Source organism: Passer domesticus, chromosome 1, assembly GCF_036417665.1.
Source record: "Passer domesticus isolate bPasDom1 chromosome 1, bPasDom1.hap1, whole genome shotgun sequence".
Lineage (NCBI taxonomy): Eukaryota > Metazoa > Chordata > Aves > Passeriformes > Passeridae > Passer > Passer domesticus.
The window spans coordinates 53,095,941-53,109,500 of record NC_087474.1 but is presented as its reverse complement, the minus strand read 5'-3'; the positions used below and the strand labels follow the sequence as shown (position 1 = coordinate 53,109,500).

The 13,560-nt window shown below is 37.4% G+C and overlaps 1 protein-coding gene and 1 long non-coding RNA gene across 3 annotated transcripts in view; one reads left to right on the top strand and one right to left on the bottom strand.

Moving 5' to 3' along the window:
* The window catches only part of POU6F2 (POU class 6 homeobox 2), a 251,731-nt gene that overhangs the window by 219,369 nt on the left and 18,802 nt on the right, over positions 1 to 13,560 (top strand). For both annotated transcript variants that reach the window (XM_064420667.1, XM_064420662.1), the window contains exon 6: positions 4,768 to 4,974. In XM_064420667.1, coding sequence (XP_064276737.1) covers positions 4,768 to 4,974 — 207 coding nt within the window. The remainder of the gene's footprint in view (positions 1 to 4,767; positions 4,975 to 13,560) is intronic.
* Positions 6,367 to 9,501, bottom strand: LOC135300807 (uncharacterized). The gene is made up of 3 exons (XR_010362586.1): positions 9,401 to 9,501; positions 7,801 to 7,889; positions 6,367 to 6,500 (listed from the first exon to the last, which is right to left on the bottom strand). It is a non-coding gene; the product is annotated as an uncharacterized LOC135300807 (long non-coding RNA).

Genomic DNA, 13,560 nt, shown 5'->3' with positions numbered 1-13,560 from the left:
CAATGGTAGGTTCAAGTTGTATGATCTGACAGATCCGATGTCAGATATCTTGAAATCCTAGGTTGCTAAAATCACACAATGAGATTAATCAGTAGAAAATATTGTTTTCTGTTGTGATGCTGTTAAAAATCACCCTAGATTTCTTTTAAAATTGGAAACAAACAACTGACTTTTAAAATTTAGTTAATATTGGGAAGCAGAATTAATTTCTGTTTTTGCAGAAATTAATTTCTGCAAAAACTGTTCTCTAAGCAGCTTGATACAATTGATGTATCTATTAATCCAGGAACAAAAAGGAAAGAAACATACTGAATACTTGAAGTGATAATCTGACTCCATCAAGGATTCTGGCAACGCTCTGTCACATGAAGAGGGCCAGAATTGCAGTCTTTGTGATTAGTAGAGGAGGAAGAAAACCCTGTCTCTACAAAAAAAAAGTTGAAGTCTGAATTTACATTAAATATCTCTGTACAGTTTCCACCCGAACTGCATTTTGTACCTCTGTGAGGAACCTGTACCTCATAAGGATACAACCTGGTGTAATTTATTTCAATCAACAGTGCTATGCAGATTATTGTGCCTAACTACCTCAGAGAAGAATTGACAAGGCAGTCCCTTGAATTAACCCTTGGGCTTTCAAAACTGTCTGATTGCTGTTTTGCATATGCCATCTGTTTTGCAGCTCCTTTGTGAACAGTGCTTCCTCTCAGTTGTAGCATGTGTAAAAGGAATTGTAAAAGACACATAAAAAACACTCAAAACTTTAAAAATTATACTTTTGTAGCATGAGAACTATTAGGGATGTGTTTTTTTTCCTTCGAGAACATTTTTGACAAGTAGGACTGTTTAAGAATTTGAGTCCAGGTGTTGGCAGAGTAAGAAGGCTATACTGCTTTGTCTCAGAGAAGACATAGCATTGTAGAATGTGTTCTCATTGTGGAAGTGTTCTCACTGTGGAAGTGTTGGATGGGGCTTTAAGCAACGTGATCTAGTGAAATACATCACTGCCCATGGCTAGGGAATTGAACTAGATGGTCTTTAAGAGGCCCTTTCCAACTCAAACCATTCTGTGTGGCTCTGTAAGTATCTCTTGGGATGAGTCCCTGTCACATGTTATTCCTGAACCATCTTTGAATATAATCTGAAGTAGCAGCATTTCCTAGAAAGGAGCAATGCCTCCCGACTAGGGAAATCACTGACAATTAAATAGTCTGTACTGTGGCACGCCAGTGCCTTAAGCCTGTGGCATGGCCTTGTTTTCTTTCTTGACAAAATTCAAATGTATCAAAACCAAAAATTGTCTTCAACTTGTACAATAATTTAAGAGGACAGATTAGCAAGGCCCAGGGTGAAATTTCATACCAAAATTAGAGGGAAGAGGGATGTGGTTCAGCATCGCGTCAGTCACACAAGGAAGGGATCAAGTTGTAGTACTCGTTAATCAGGGAGCAATTAGGATATTTAGGAGAAGGTACTTGGACAAGGGGGAACTTGAAAGGGGAAACCTGAATCCAATTTTATCCATCTCAAAGCTGCATGCAATAATGAGTAGCCCTGTTGTTTAAGTACAGACAAGTGAATATCTTTTTCTTAATCAGACAAGAATTTACTTTGGTAAAAAAGGAGATAAAATCTTCTTAAACCTCAGTAATTTTCTGTTTCTAAATAAGATTCACCCTAGGGTCCTACAGTAACACCCCTGAGGGCATTTGGCCATTTGCCCTTCTGAAACACATCTTCCCTCTGTGTTTTTTCCTGCTCCATTTCTGTCTGTGTGCATGTACAGCACGCCATGTACAGTATGGTGTGTGACACACATTAATACATATAGATAGCCTTCTGCTTCTGACCTTACAAACTGTCCACTTCAGCATTGTCATTCTATGAAATGTCCAACTGTAGTCCAAGAAATGCATTTTAAATGTGAATGCAAACATTTCTATTACTGATAACACCAACACAGCATTTTTTGCTTTGCTGGGATTAGGACCTTGATAGTTAAAGTTACATTGGAGTAATGACAGTACAAGGTTGTGTCCTTCACATGGCAAAGGAAGGGGAGGCCTTTGATATGTCTCTGCTGATAAAATTAAGAAGGATTATTTCTTGTGTTTGGTGAGATTATATTAAAAATGAAAGAATATATTTGTTACCCATAAATATGTTAGGTCACAAAATCTGAGAGATATTTATGTGTTGTACTGCACTGCAGTTGTATTTCATTCATGCTGAAAGTCTGATTTTAGAAAACAATTTGAAATCTGATAATGATGTAAATAAATGCCTCTCTCCTCAGTAAATAGCCATCTTCTCACATGAATGGGAAAGCAGTTGCCATTCAGCTAGGGACAAAAATAAAACAAAATAATAAAATAAAATAAAATAAAATAAAATAAAATAAAATAAAATAAAATAAAATAAAATAAAATAAAATAAAATAAAATAAAATAAAATAAAATAAAATAATAAAATCATTGTGCTCTGAGAAGAGAAACTCTCAGGAAATTTCAGCTTAGAAGGCTAACTCTGAATATGCTTCACCGTGCTTCACTTTCATGCTCCATAAAATGGGGGTAATAATCTTTATTGATCTGTCTACCTTTTAGCAATGCATTAAGAACTTAAATTGTATCTTTACAGTCTTTTGAACAGTCTTGATATATGCAGCTCTTACAATACAGCTTAGTAGCTGTATCAGGTTCTCCCACAGGAGAGCTGTCCTGCTTTATGGTTCTCTGGTCTTCCCATGCTAAGGCCTTCTAACTGTGCAAAATTGGTAAATTGATGACAACTTCAGCACCTGGTGCTTGTTTCCTGAGCTGCCGTTGCAAACAATGCTCTCTTCTTGTTCTGGGAGTCAGTGTAGGTTGTCACCCAGTACTTTATGGTTGAGCCTACCTAGAGGCACATCACTGGGTGTGACTGCTGAAGGAACAGTCACTCATTAGGATCCTGTCACTCAATGTAGTCATATTTTAGCCTAATAATGGGAGAGGGTGATGACAGCCACCTGCCCCTACAGGTATACCTCAATCATTTGGATATCTTTGCATTGTGCTTTGTTAAGAATAGATTTTTTGGGGTTGTTGTATGTCACCTCTGGTGATTTCAGTAGGCAGACGTCTTCACATATCTTTGTTACTCTCCACCATGCATTTCACACCTGTATTCATTTTATATCCACAGAAAGAGATTCAGTGGTGTTCTACTTTTGCATTCTCGTAAAGCAACTTAGTGGTCTGCCCAAAAAGTTAACTGATATTTTCCCTAAACAGTTATTCTAGACCTAATTTTACACTGTACTGGATGGGTTCCACTGATATAATATATAAATTAATGGTTGAAATCAATAGGAATGTTATATGTTTTGTTTTATATATATTTTTTTGGGGAATAAACTTGCTTTTGAGTTCCATTAGGAATACTTCAGCCTATTTTCATGAGGAAACTACTCTGTGTCTAATGCTATGTATACATCTCTTTCCGTCCATTCAGCTCTCCATACCTACTTAATGGTTTGTGAATCAGCTGATTAATTTCTATAAAATTTGTCAGAAACAAAGGGATCTAAAAAGATGACTGAGTTCCCAAGTGGAATGAGAACCAACAAACAGACTGTGGAAAACTACAATATTTCTACCTCCACTGAGGTAAAAAATGGGATCATTCTAGTGGGAGTCAGAATGGACAATACAGTGTGGTGAACACTGAGGATAAAGAGGAAGAAGCAAGGTTTCTGGAAAGGGCAGACTGGAAGTCTTATAATGGAGTAGGTGTTTTCTGGGAGGCTATGATAAAGAGAAAAGAGAAGGTGGAGGAAAGAGTGATGTGCTATGCTTTTTTTATTTTTCCTGTTGCAACAATCCTGTGACTCCAGCTTCGTAGGTTGCTGTTTGAAAAAAAAAGAAAAAGTTTGGGTTTAGACCCAAGTTTCATCAGAAGTTTATTTCAGATTCTCTAATACCTGTAAAAAGAATCTTATAACAGCATAACTTTTTCCAGCCTAGCAGCTTATTGACTGACAAGCTTTCTTACGACATCTGTTTGACATCTCATCCTAATATTAGTTTTACAGGCACATTCACATTTTAGGAAATCACTGTATTCTCAAGTCTGAGATGTCACAAGTGTCTCTTTCTGCAACTACTTGCCCCAGAAATGTTAGCTAATATATTTTATCTAACATCAGCCCTCCTGTTGTGCTGTACTTCACAGCTGTCATCCAAAACCAGCTGCATTTTTATGAACGTGTCTTAATAAGGCATGCTGTGAAGGGTACCAGCATCCCTTTGTATCTTCCTGAGATCACATGGGAGTAAAAGGTGGTCATCTAGAGTACCAGGTATCAGAAAATCAAGTAAAACTATGTAAGCCCCACTAGTAACCCATTATATGGATGATGTAGAAAGCAAGACAAAAAGACTGATACTTTTATCTATCTCTGTGTTAAAATGAATAGTGAAAACAAACCGTGATCCAGAGCCCAGAGTGTGACCCAAGATTTGTTTCATACACTCTAAGCCACAGCAGATTTGCCACAGGTGACAGTGGACAGCGGTAAAATGTACAGGTGATATGTGATGTGACAAATTAATTGGAAAGTCCTCAACACCCCAGTGAAGGAATGACTCTTTGCCACCCTCAGCCTGTCTTACCAGTCTCTCTGTGCTTAATCACCTACGTTTGATTCAACATGCAGAATATAAGGAATTACATGTGGCAAGTATATGTGGCATGCGTGCATTCTCCCTGTGTTGTTTCTTCCAGATTATTGGAACAATCCCACTGATGCCTAATCCAGTCCCGTCCAGCCAGGCGGCAGGTGGAGCTCAGGGACTTCAGGTGCAGCCGATAACTCCACAGTTATTGACCAATGCCCAGGGTCAGATCATCGCCACTGTCATCGGCAACCAGATACTCCCAGTGATCAATACCCAGGGAATAACACTATCGCCGCTCAAACCAGGCCAGCAGGTAAATTGTCTGTAGCCTGAATGATTACCCAAACAGACACAGAAATTTTCTGCTCCTCATGGACACTCTCATGGCCTCTCTAAAAACCCCTGCTTCTTTACCATTTTTAATAACAAAAATTAATTCTGTCCTGCATAATGTATTACTGCATACTATATATGTAGTAATAATAATGTCTTATTCTATAATTTATTTATATGTTAAAGGATTATCCACTTATTCTTTTTCTTTTCTTTTCAAGGTCAGTATAGGACCAACTGAGATGTTTTCTGCAATGAAAATGCAGTAGGAATATGAGCCAGAGGAGATCCATCTGGCCTGTAAAGTTCAGTTCCTTAGTTAGTGGTCAGCTAATAGACTGAGGCTTGAAATTATTTGGAACATGCAGGGAAAACAAGGGAAAATATAAAATCTTATTGGATTTTCTCACTGGAAAATCAGATATGATTATATATAATTGCATGGACAGAAAGTATTCTGTAGAAATTATTACTCAGTGTAAGGTTGCAAGTAGTTGACAGACAAGGATGGATCCAGTGACCACACTGAGGTCCAAAAATCACTTCTGCAGCTCTTCTTATAGCACTCCAGAGTCAAATCCATTAGTTATGCCTACATCTGTAGCGCATGAATTGTAGTCCTACCTTTTATCTCTGAAAGAGGGAAAATTGAGGACAGAAAACACATCAAATGTGATTACCAAAGAGGTACTTAAAAAATATCTCTCACTTAAATGTTCAGCTTAGCATTCCTACTGCTAGTAGTGCTTTGCCATTCCTGCTGACACCTCCAGGCACAGAGCATCTTCTTGTATCTTGCTGAGTATCCCAGGCCACCTGAATTCCAAACTGATTATTTTATCTAAATTTTATCAAATTTAGAAGTAGACAACCAATGGATCTCTAACACCACTTTTTTGTTTGTTTTGAAAATATTTCATTGGTTACCTATTTTTTGCCCATCCTATCCTCTGTAGTATGTAGCATGAGCATTTTTCAAAGCATTTATCATTTACCTAACTCTATTTTCTTTAACGGTAGTGTACTTGCACTACTGGCAAATGCTTTTGCAATGGTTGCATATACACTGTTTCAAACAAAGCTGGATGGATCTGAGGGCAGGCTGCATGTTCTCCACCACAGGAAAGCCTGACAATAAAATATGAAACTCAGCAGTTCACATTTGGTTTCCTGGGGGTGTGTGGGATGGGGGTTTTTTTTGAGCCAGTCCCCTGAAGGGATTAGGTCTTTTCCTTCATTATGGGGGAGGCACTCAAAAATCATAGCAATCCTGAGATCCCATTTGAAACTCATGAAATTTAGGAGGATTAAGGACCTCTATTATTGTCTGAGACATTCTCACATGCAGGGCAACTCACCTTCTGAGTCCTGCAGCAAAACAACTTCTTCCAGGCATAGTCTGCCAGTAATGTCAGTGGGCAGAGAGCGTACACAAGTGTAACATTTTCTGCACAGCTCGTGGCACTGCGCTCACAGAAAGGGACGAACTCTGAAAGCTGAAGCTTGCTGAATGAGCAGGGGTGCAAAGTAGAGAGCATTGTTTAGATACATCATGCTGTACTGCACTTGTTTGCCCAACCTGTGTTTGCTGTACTGTACTTGTGTGCTCATGTGCAGGGATCAGCTGGCAAAAATATCAGTCTGCAGAGAACAGATTATGTCCCAGAGCCAAAGATGCTCTCCATTAAGCTGGTCTGCCCAGCAGTGCCATGGATGTAGAAAACATTATTTTGCCAATACTATTTTCACAGTGTTCAGCCTCTGCCTCTTTCTTACATGGAGTCCCGAGGTCTCAGGGGTTGCAAGAAGGGCCACCACCTCCTTACCTTGAATCAGCCTTTCATGAAGTTTAATCAAGACAGTATTTTTGATCAGGGAGGGGAAAAAATGTAGTGTAAATACAATATGAAAAAATATATTGTTTTAGGTTATCATTTTTATAGGAACCACAGAAAATTACTTCTATGTATTTGTGCTCCCTCTACTGGCTCTTCTGGTTTTACTGAAAGAAGTCAGAGAAAATTTTCTCATGAATTTCAGTGGGAGCACAAAAGATGCATGAGAGCTTGATTCCTCATAGGAGTAGTACTGATGGACAGTGAAAAACAATTGAGCTAGTGCTATACAAATTGTTTTATAATTTGGAAAGTTAATAGATTTGCTCAAAGTTTAAGGATATCCTGGGTTTATTTTTTTGACTGGGTAGAGACTTGGACTAATTTTAGCATTTGGCTAATGATAGCATATTAAGTCTTAAGGTTTAAAATATCATTTTCAAAAGAATTGAGTGCGTGCTTCAAATCAGAGGGCTCAGCAGGAATTAAAAATATTTTTGAAAATGGTCACACAGTATTTGGTGTCTTCTAACTTGATGAAGGAAGCTTCAGCAGGGGGAGAGATCACAACACAAGTTTGGGGAAAGTTTTTAGCATGTCTTGAAGAAACAGATGCAGGAAATAAATAATGTAGTAAAAATGTTCCAGTTAGAGATAGTCCTAGTTTAGCTTTCAACTTGTCACTTCCTTGGAATCTTGAGTACTGAAGAGAAAAAGAGCAATGATACTGAGCTGAAGCTTGTTAGCTGAGTCACAATAATTGAACCTTTGTAAACTGTTCCAGTTGCTAAGTAATGCATACTGGTACTTACTTTTTCCCTGATGACTGAAAACTTAAATGCCTCAGATATTGTTGTTAGTCAGCTTTACTTAGGGAGACTATATGTGTTATTTATTCATACAACATTTTCAGACTTGACAGACTAAAACTTCAATATCTCCTAATGGAAATGAGTTCATAGAATACTTACATGCAGTGTAAAGCAGTGTTTCTTTTTCTGCACTGTAAATAGGTTGCTTTTCAATGTACACAAGCAAGTCTGATGTAGTCCTGTTCTTCCTGAATTTAAGTATAAATAATTTTTAAATTTAATTAAATTTAAGTTTAATTTATGTTCTTTAAACCACAGTAGGTATTGTTCCTCTTCAAATTACACCAAAAAACTTCAGGTAAAACTTCAGATATTTTACTATTTTCCAACATTTTGTTAATATAAGGAGGACCAAGAATTCTCCTAAAATCTGCAATGGCTTTCTAAAGCAGGCAGTTGTTTGCACTCCTCTTTTATTCAGTATCCTTTTTATCTCTGTTCATAAACAAGGGGGTTTTTGCCTTTAATAATTTTTGCTTAGCCATTTTCACACTCTTCAAGACTTTTTGATCAGAACTGAATGCCATGGTCAGAGGGAGTATGCATCCCTGTTTTACATAACATTATATTATTTTCAACATTATTTTCTTTCATTATCTCAATACAGCCTAACATCCTGCTTTTTTCTATCTCTGTTCATGGAAGAGTTTTACTTAATAAGCATATGTATCCATCATTATATATATTTTCTTCCCTGATTATCATCATGTGTATCAGTAAAATAATTCCTTTTGATGTGAATCACTTTGACCTGATCCAATACCTGTCAAAAGGCTCCCCTGGCCTGCTCCAAACAGGATTTGTAAGTTTTTCATGGTATTCTGTACTAACTGAAGAAATTTATATGTTCTTCTTGCAGATTCCACTTTATTATTATTCACCATATTTCCTTGCTGGCTGCTAAAATATTTCAAAAATTTGGTATAAATCCATTACTTTCTACTTGTAGTCTTCTTTCTTGAACAAGAAATTATAAAATTATTCTCTAATTTTATGTTTCTTGATTTATAAGCTCCGTGTCCCATATAGGAGGCTACCTTGTAACTTGAACTCCTGCACTTCCTCCATGCCTCTCAAGAGGAATTTTGTCAAAGTATAGATTGCATGGCTAAGGGCTCATTCTTTTTGAGAAAATATGAATTTGTTGTAAAAATTTATCTGCATTGTCATTCATTATCATATTTGAAAAATGTGTTTTGAGGTGTTCTTTCATATCACTAACAACACAACCTTAACACCAGCACAGCTGAATTTGAACCAGGAACTGCAGTCTTACAAAATTTAGGAAAATGTGCACCTTGCTTAAGTTAAAGATAGAGGAGTTAGGTATCTGGTGTAAGCTAGTTAACTGGATTTCCTGTATAGACATAGACAAGGAGACATATGCATGTCCAGTGTGAAATAAATAGGGCAGGAGATCTTTTTCCTTTTAATTCCCTTATTAAAAAAATCAGCTCAGGTGGGGAGAACCAACGGGTCGCGCCCACACCGCGGGTGCTCCCAGGAGTGGCAGAGAGGAGGAGGATGATGCAGCTGTGTCCGGTGGTCTGCAGGCAGAGCTGGGGCTTCTGTCCTCATGGGAGGGTAGGAAATTCCCCCTTTTCGGTCTGACATTTGAGGTCCCCTTTCTAGTCAACTTCCTCTAGGTTAGGGTGAGAGGGAAAAAGGATCTTAGCAGACACGGAATTAAGTTCCTCACCTTTAGACATCATTTAGATCTCTTAATTCCATATTGGCTCGTTGTTTTAGGGGTTTTTAGTGCAAGATTTGGTGAGGGGCTTCCTCATTTGCATACCAGCTCTGACGTCACCTCCCCCGACTACCTGCAGCCTCAGGTGTCAACAATCCTCTGGGAAGCAGCAGGGGGACAATTGAGCTGATTTCTAACCATTAACAGGTAACTGAAGAAAAACTATTAACAACAGGTGATTACAACATGAAGTTATTAACAATAACAATTGGTTTAACTTGTTAACTCTGCAACTTTTAAAAAATGGACAACTTTTCTGCTCATAACAAGTGGAAAACTCAAGATATCAAAATAGAGAATTTTTTTGATAGGTTGAATCTCTAATAGGTATCTTAAATAACCACTGTTTCCATTGACATGAGAGAGGGATAGGGTAGCTATTTGAGGACTTTCAAATAATTCTACAAAGTGAGCAAAATTGACTGAGAACAATCCAGCTGCCAATGATAACTGGGGTTCAAACACATTTTTGTTTAGGAATTTCCTAAACAGCTTTCCTAATAATTGGTGTTTACATAACTATTTTCTTTCCCATGCAGAAGCAACTTCTGGACATTCTGTTGTTCTCTGGTGTACCACAAAATGTGGGTTCCCATCTCATTTTTGCCTGGCTCTTTCTTTCTACATACTAGATTCATTAAGTCAGGACTGTAGTCCCAGTTTTCCTCAGTCTTGTATCTACAATGCCTGACAGAATTTTTCATACTTCATCATGTCTTAGAGCATGACAGCTTTGGGCTTCTGCCAATTCTAACACAGTAAAATGAGCTACTAGGCAGCATTTTCCTATATTTTCAGCTCCTCATCTTTGTTGTCATTGGCTATCCTGCTCCAGATTAGCTGTTGAAAAGACATAGATGCCTCTCAGATGGGTCTGTGGTGATTCTTGTACATCTGCTTGCCAAATTTCACGTTAGATATTCCCTTTCTATAGTCTCAAGCTGCCACAACCCCCCTACCATCCTGTTATCATAACACCATGCAACCCCTTGTTATTCTCACCCATTTAAATCTAACCAGCTCTCAATCATTTCCTCTCTGCAATGCTCCTATAGCTTTGATGCTGTCTTGTTTTATGAGAAATGCACTCTTCTTTCTCTGTTTCAATATAGTCACTAAACTGTGTTGTCTCAATCTGACTTTGTTTTTCTTTTGCTTCTTATATGACTTTCAGTGATGAGGGTGACAATTTTTCTTGCTTCTTTCTCTTTTCCTTTACCGTCATCATTGCATAATTCTATTTCATCTGTGGATAAATTGCTAGAATTTTGAAAGTCAAGATTACTAGACTACTTACTACTACAAGGGACTACATCAGACTTTCCATGCCACAGCATGACACTTGACTTGTAACTTCCATCTTTTCCTGACCAGTTTTCTTTGTGGCATCAGCAGCTGTAGGAGAAGGATATCTCAAAAAGAGTTGATATAACTGTGCCAAACCATTGGGAATAGGATGATGTCACTACATTACCTGTCATTCTAAGCAACTGAGGCACAGAAAGCATGCAGTGCTGTTCACTGTGGGAATATGAGGGTTACCTTTGAATTATGCACTTACACATTTAAAACAGTTACTATAATACGATTGTAATATTTACATTATAAATTTTATTAATTAACATTATTAAGTGATAAATATAATTATAATATAATTCATTATTATAGTTATAATTAGTGATTAATGTATTGCAAATAATATTGTTGTTATATTGACATTATATCCTTCCTGATAGAGATAAAAAAATTACTTATGCACCCGATTTGCATATAGAATTAAATCTTCTACTGATGTCCAGCTATATTCCCAAACTCATTTAACAAGTTGAAAGACCTTCAATTACAGTGTGCTTTGAAAGTAGTTGTCATTCAATAGAAAGGCTTTGAAAGAACTTCAGCAGATGGTGTCAAAAACCTGCCCCCAGTTATGTCCACAGCAGTTTTCATTTTGGGCAGAGTACGTACACAGCCAGTGTGAGTCTAGGGATGTTTTCTACATTAGTTTCCAAAGGTAGCTGTTCTTTCAGTCTAAGAGTATGTACAAACACCTTTTATATTATATGTACTATACTATATTGTACTCTGCTGGGAGAGAGAATGCTTATTAGGTATCAAATATCTTTCATATTTGGAAACTCATATTTGAGTAACCTAAATTAGGGTGAGGGGGTACAGTATTTGTGACATACTCTGGCACAGTCAACTGACTGTGGAAGGGATTTGGCATGAAGGATGGGGGTATGTTTATTAACTTGTTCTTTCCAAGTTTGGAAGATTGCTAGGAGATTTAAGGAAACACCATGCCTGCTCATGCAGTATGAGTAGGTTTAAAAACAGACTTCATCTACCATTGTGCTCTTGAATCATGCGGTGTCCTCAGCATGCCATTATTCTTTCTCAAAATCAAATGTATTTTAGAAAATGTATACAGATCAGAGAACTCCATTTGCAAGAAAAATAGAAGCATGAAACACTTAAACTACTACTACTACTACTACTTTAAGGCATTATCATGCAATTTCAAAGTGTTTGGGAATGTCTTTTTATATCAAGATATTTATTTTTTCAGACCTTCCAGGAACTTTAGTCTTTGTAAGAGCTAATGTCCATATTTCCCAGGATGAACTAGCTGACATCAGAAAAAAATTGAAAATCTTCAACATGAAGGGGATTGCTTAAGATGCATTTCTTGCTCTTTGTACCACTCCTTTTAGTTTCATCTCTTCTGCCCCTTTTGTTATACTTGTCGATTTCACTTCTGTCTTCTCCAATTTGTTGTGTTTCCTCATCTCTCGGATTTCCTTTTCACTGCATCATAGAAAAATAACACTGGAAAGGACCTGAAGAGGTCATGTAGTTCGTCTCCTCCCACCAGGCAGGATCAGTTGTCCCTATATCATTCTTGGCAGATGTTTATCTAGCTTGTTCTTTAAAATCTTCAGTGATGGAGATTTCCTGACATCCCTAGGCAACCTAGGCACTTTTCCTTAACACTCTAAAAGGTCATCCTGATGCCTGACCCTAGCTTCCCTTACTGCAATTTAAGTTCATTCTTTTCTTCTCCTTTCCATTAAGTCCATATTTTGCCCTTGCTGTTTGTCCAGACTCTCTGTAAAACCAAGTAGCAGCTCTGTTATGATACAAGGCAATATTCTGTCCAAAATTTTCTAGATTTCCACTTAGTTTCTTTCTCTTTCCTTATTTTATGCTGGTTTAAATACCTGGTTACCCTTTCACTTTTATGCAGCTTTCTGGATGCAGAGAACAACATCCCTGATGTCATAAGGCCTTTAACACAGAACATCCCAAGCATAGGAATACCCTACATACATAATTTAAGAACAAAATTTAGTCTTACAGACCTAATTCTTTACCTCTGCATTTATCAGTCAATACTACCTTCACTGTTGACAGTAAAGAAATATAAATAAAGCCCTTTGCAGTTTTCAGTTTATTCTTATAAAGTATTATGATTCACTTTTCCCTTCTCATATTCCCTTCATCCCTCTAGCTGTAGTGTGCATACACATATTCCTGCCAGATACGAATCATGGGTCCATACAGTCATCATTCTGGCATGTCTACTATATCCATTTACAAAGAATGGCGCATGCAGCAACTGTTTCTGTAATTCCTGTGCCTCCTTCTGTCTTTGGATGGAAAATGCACAACAGTCATAAATATAATTCATATCATACATACGTGTCCAAAATTGACAAAAGTCAGGTATTGTAAGTACAAATTGATTCTGTCATCTAAAATCTAATTCATAATCTAATCGTTGTCTCTCCTTAAGGCTATTTCTGGAGTGGAAATTATAGTGTATTAAAATAGAGAGTATTTTAATGCAATTTCATGCCATAGATAACAATCATTGTTTTTTAAGCAGGACATTTACAGCTTAACATCATCTGCTGTAAAGCAGAGGGTATGCTGGAAATTATGTAGGGAGTTAAAGATGGAATCCTCCCTCAGTCTTTGCTGAGGTCTTAAGGTGATTCCTCAGCCTCTTCAACCCCATTGCTCGCTTCTCCCTCGCAAGCAGTGAGTTAGAAACCAGCCTCTAAACATCTCTTGTATATTGCTGTAACTTTACCTAAGGTTACTGT